The 4,615-nt window shown below is 39.0% G+C and overlaps 1 protein-coding gene across 1 annotated transcript; it reads left to right on the forward strand.

The window, feature by feature from the left end:
- The first annotated feature begins 241 nt into the window (after positions 1-241).
- On the forward strand, positions 242-781 carry LOC130736520 (uncharacterized). Its single transcript, XM_057588343.1, has one exon. The coding sequence runs from the start codon at positions 242-244 to the stop codon at positions 779-781; it is 540 nt and encodes a 179-aa protein (XP_057444326.1).
- Positions 782-4,615: the final 3,834 nt, after the last annotated feature.

Raw genomic sequence — 4,615 nt, forward strand, 5'->3', positions numbered from 1 at the left:
GCCAAACCATTACGAGCTTTGACCGCTGGCTTCTCAACACCTTCACCAGATTCCGAGCAGTTAACAGTCAAGGTAATGAGATTCCAACACTCCTCTGTACACTGTGGGAATTTGGAAAAACAGGAACAGAGCAGTCTTCAACTTGGAGGAACCAAACCCAGCCCATGTTATTAAGCAGGCTCAACTGCTAATGCTGGAATGCAGGTCAAGTGAGAAACCCAATGATAGCAGGACATCACGGATGGGGAGTAGAAGTGGAGAAATGTCAAGGAATCAAACCTGCTGGAAGGCCCCTGGTAGGGATGCGATTAAAATTAACACTGATGCTGCTTGGAAGGAGAAAAATGGCACAAGCTCCATTGCCTTGATTGCACGAAATCACCAAGGTAGAATGCTAACAGGAGCTGCTATGAATTGGCCTAGCCCATCCTCGTTAATTGTAGAGGCCTCTGCCCTAAGGGAAGCTCTCATCCTTGCGTCGAACCTTGGTTGGGACAGAATTGTGATAGAGTCAGATTGTCTTCCACTGATAGATGCATGCGAAAGGAAAAGGACAATTGGAGAAATCCAGATGATTGTGGAGGACATTAACAAGCTCAAGTCGAATTTTGTCTGTTGTAACCTCAATTGGATTCCCAGACGAATCAACAAAGCTGCCCATTCCACAGCCCAATTGCATGCATTGAACCAGTTCCCCAGTAATTGGTGCATGGCTCCCCCTCCAAGTCTAGCTGCCATTCTCCGTCTTGATGGAAGACAATTTGCGCTGGAACCAGATTGATCTCCTTAGCTATGTTCTTAGGTCTACTGGGAAACCTTCCTTGTTGTTAGTGTTTTTCCTAGGTGTTAGCGGAGCTCTAGTTGTGGTGGGACAGGCTTGTTCCCTGTACCCTGACATCCCCACCACCCATGTTTTCTTTGTAATCTCCGCCAATTCCTTATGGCCGCCTATTAATGAAATCATTTTCATTCGACCAAAAAAAAAACCTTCTTTTGCCAATTGGCAAAAGAAAAAATTATAAACCCAGCTTCAAAGGATTCAAATTGGGAAAACCAAACTTAAAGTAGAGAGTCTAAATAAAACATTGAACCCAGGAACCTCCATGATCATAACTTGACTTGGACCTTGTGACCTTTGTCTATCAGTGACCAAACCATGTAGTGATGATCAAAGCTTCTATTCTATTCAATGTTTGAACATTTACCAAATCTACATACAATGACAAAACAAAATTAACCAAAATCTGTTGGGTCTTTCCCTCCTAAGTGGGCTCAACTTTATGGAAAGAAAAAAAATAGTTTTTGGGCCAAGCCCAAGTTTCTTTTTATTTAAAGGGAATTTGAAACCCTTATTTTGAGGAGCAACAGCAGCACATCACGTTTTTTTTTTAAGCAGTAGCACTTGTTTGGAGAAGAGGATTTTGGTTCTTGACAGATTTTCCGGTACATCATGTGTTCTCCGTTTTGGATGAATTTTTAGTATGTCCTTCCTGTCTGTGAGCCCTTTATATTAACCCTTTTTAGTTGGGATTTTTCTTCTCCGTTATTTGGGTGATTTACTCTTTTGCTGTGGGGTTTTGTTGTATCCTATTTCCACATTTTATTGGTTCAGTTTTTCCCTTTTTGTTTTGGGGTTTATTTACACATTTTTGGGTGAAGCTTTTGATGTCGTGGGACATTATTATGTAACCATTATTTTTCTTATAGTGGATTACTTTGTGGTTGTTTACTTCTCATATTGAGAAGGTTTTTCCACGTTAAAATTCTTGTGCCTCTACTTTATTTTTATTGCCTCTATGGTTATTTGGATTTGCTTTGAAGGTTGTTCAGTTCTCACGACTGAATATTTTTCCGCTGCGCAACTCAATTCCCAACAAGTGGCATCAGAGCTTCGGGTTCTTTTCGGGGTGATTTATCTTGTATTGAACAATGGAAACCAACAATCCAAGCCAAATGGTGTTTTTGAATGGCAATAACTATTCCCTTTGGAAAGAAAGAATGGAAGACCTGCTTTATGTGAAGAACTTCTATCAGCCTGTGTTCCTGAAGGAAATGCCTGCAAATAAAACAGATGAAGCATTGACTCTCTTTCACAGACAAGTGTGTGGCTACATCCGTCAATGGGTCGATGATAATGTGTTGAACCACATTAGTGGGGAGACAAATGTTGCTTCATTGTGGAACACGCTTGAGGAGTTGTATACGAAGAAGACTGGGAACAATAAGATGTTTCTGATCAAGCAGATGATGGCTTTGAAATATCAAGATGGAACTCCAATGGCATATCATTTGAATAATTTCCAGGGCATTATGAATCAGTTGTCAGCCATGAGAATTAAATTTGATGAAGAAGTTCAGGGTTTATTGATTCTTGGTTCCTTGCCAGATACATGAGAAATTTTCAGAACCTCATTGTCTAACTCTGTTCCAGATGGTGTCATGTCACCGGACCTTGCGAAGGGCAATATTTTGAATGAAGAGATGAGAAGAAAATCGCAAGATCCTCAATCATCTTCAGAGGCTCTGTTTGCTGTGTCAAGGGGGAGAAGTAAGAATAGTAGTTCATACTATGGTGATCAAAGCAGGAGCAATTCCAAATTTAAAACTCTCCAGTGCAACCATTGTGGTAAGAATGGAATGTTGAGAAGTTTTGTTGGTCTTTGAAAAAGGGAAACAATGCTAGAGGCAAAGAGAAGAACAAAGAAGAAAATTCAGGTGAAGACAGGGCTAATGTGACATCTGATGATGACCTTCTTGTTCAAGAACTTGAAGACTTGGTTTAACCCCACTTAAGGAGTGAGGGGGAGATGTGTTGGGTTTTTCCCTCCTAAGTGGGCTCAACTTTATGGAAAGAAAAAAAATAGTCTTTGGGCCAAGCCCAAGTTTCTTTTTATTTAAAGGGATTATTTTGAGGAGCAACAGCAGCACATCAAGTTTTTTTTTGAAGCCGCAGCACTTGTTTGGAGAAGAGGATTTTGGTTCTTGACAGATTTTCCAGTACATCATTTGTTCTCCGTTTTGGATGAATTTTTAGTATGTCATTCCTGTCTGTGAGCTCTATATATTAACCATTTTTAGTTGGGATTTTTCTTCTCCGTTATTTGGGTAATTTACTCTTTTGTTGTGGGGTTCTTTTGCTGTATCCTATTTCCACATTTTATTGGTGCAGTTTTTCCCTTTTTTGTTTTGGGGTTTATTTCCACCTTTTTGGGTGAAGCTTTTGATGTCGTGGGACATTATTATCTAACCATTATTTTTCTTATAGTGGATTACTTTGTGGTTGTTTACTTCTCATATTGAGAATGTTTTTCCACGTTAAAATTCTTGTGTCTCAACTTTATTTTTATTGCCTCTGTGGTTATTTGGATTTGCTTTGAAGGTTGTTCACTTCTCACAAGTGAATATTTTTCCGCTGCGCCACTCAATTCCCAACAAAATCTATCATCCGAAATGCTAAATTTCACGTCCACGTATATTAATGTTCTGGAATAAAACTCTATGGCAGAGCAAAGAAACTCATGAGTATTATTCTGGTAATAGAGTGAACATGTGTTATACATCATAGGCTCACCCTTACATCGTTGGTGAACCCACAACCCTAGTCATAAATACATTAATGCTTTGACTATGCTACATGAATAGGGGAGGAAATTAAGGGGAATAATGTTGACTGGTCTTGGGGATAAGAGGGTGAATATGAACTACACCTCATGCTTGGTTGTCTTTCTTTTGGGCCTACTTACTTTATTCTTAGGTCGCTCATCCGGCTTGAAGGCTCGCTCGGCCCAATCCAAATCCATGACGGTCCAATTAATAAAATAAATATTTCCCGAAAAACTTCTCACTTCTTGTCTCATCTCAATAAGACCTTCCCACTTCTTGTCTCATCTCAATCAAAGCTCCACTTGCTCTCTTTCACCTCAACATGTTTCTTTACAGCCAGATGTAAGAAAGAATGCAACATGGCCAACTCGTCGTTAGCACTGAGGAATGGTGTGCTTCTCCTTTGGTTATGCAAATTTTCTATTATGCTTCTTCTACTTTATCCTTTGACCTTCTTCAAAGAAATAAATATTCTTAGTATTTGCTCTTAAGATGAGCAAGTTCTAAAAGATAGAAAATATGAGGAGATTTTAGATATTCGTAGAAGTAAAAAAAAACTTGAACAAAGCAGATCCAATAGTACATGCTTCCTGCAAAGATTTTTCATCCAGTTCTACTTTCTACAAATGATCTTCAATAACTTTATGTTAAAGAATAGAGTTTCGTAGACACAACACATTAATGATATGTGAAAGATCCTCATACAATAAAAATCTAACTTAGGAACATAATTATAATAGAAGTAAACCGTGTAATGTTCTGAATGTGAAGCAAGACTAAAGGACTCGCACATTTGAAGCGCTTCTGGACCGGCCAATAGGGTGGAAATAAGCCAAGCGGCCCAACAGAGGCTTGTGGCTTGGCTCGTCAGAGGTTTGCCTTGACTTGGCTCGTTTATTAAAAAAGCTAGGCTTAGACTTTTTAAAAGACTTAATTAATTAAAAAAGGACAAGCTCAAGCTATCATAAAAGCCTATTTGGCTTGATAGGCTGGCTTGTTTATCTATTATTTT

This window comes from Lotus japonicus, chromosome 2, assembly GCF_012489685.1.
Source record: "Lotus japonicus ecotype B-129 chromosome 2, LjGifu_v1.2".
Classification (NCBI taxonomy): domain Eukaryota; kingdom Viridiplantae; phylum Streptophyta; class Magnoliopsida; order Fabales; family Fabaceae; genus Lotus; species Lotus japonicus.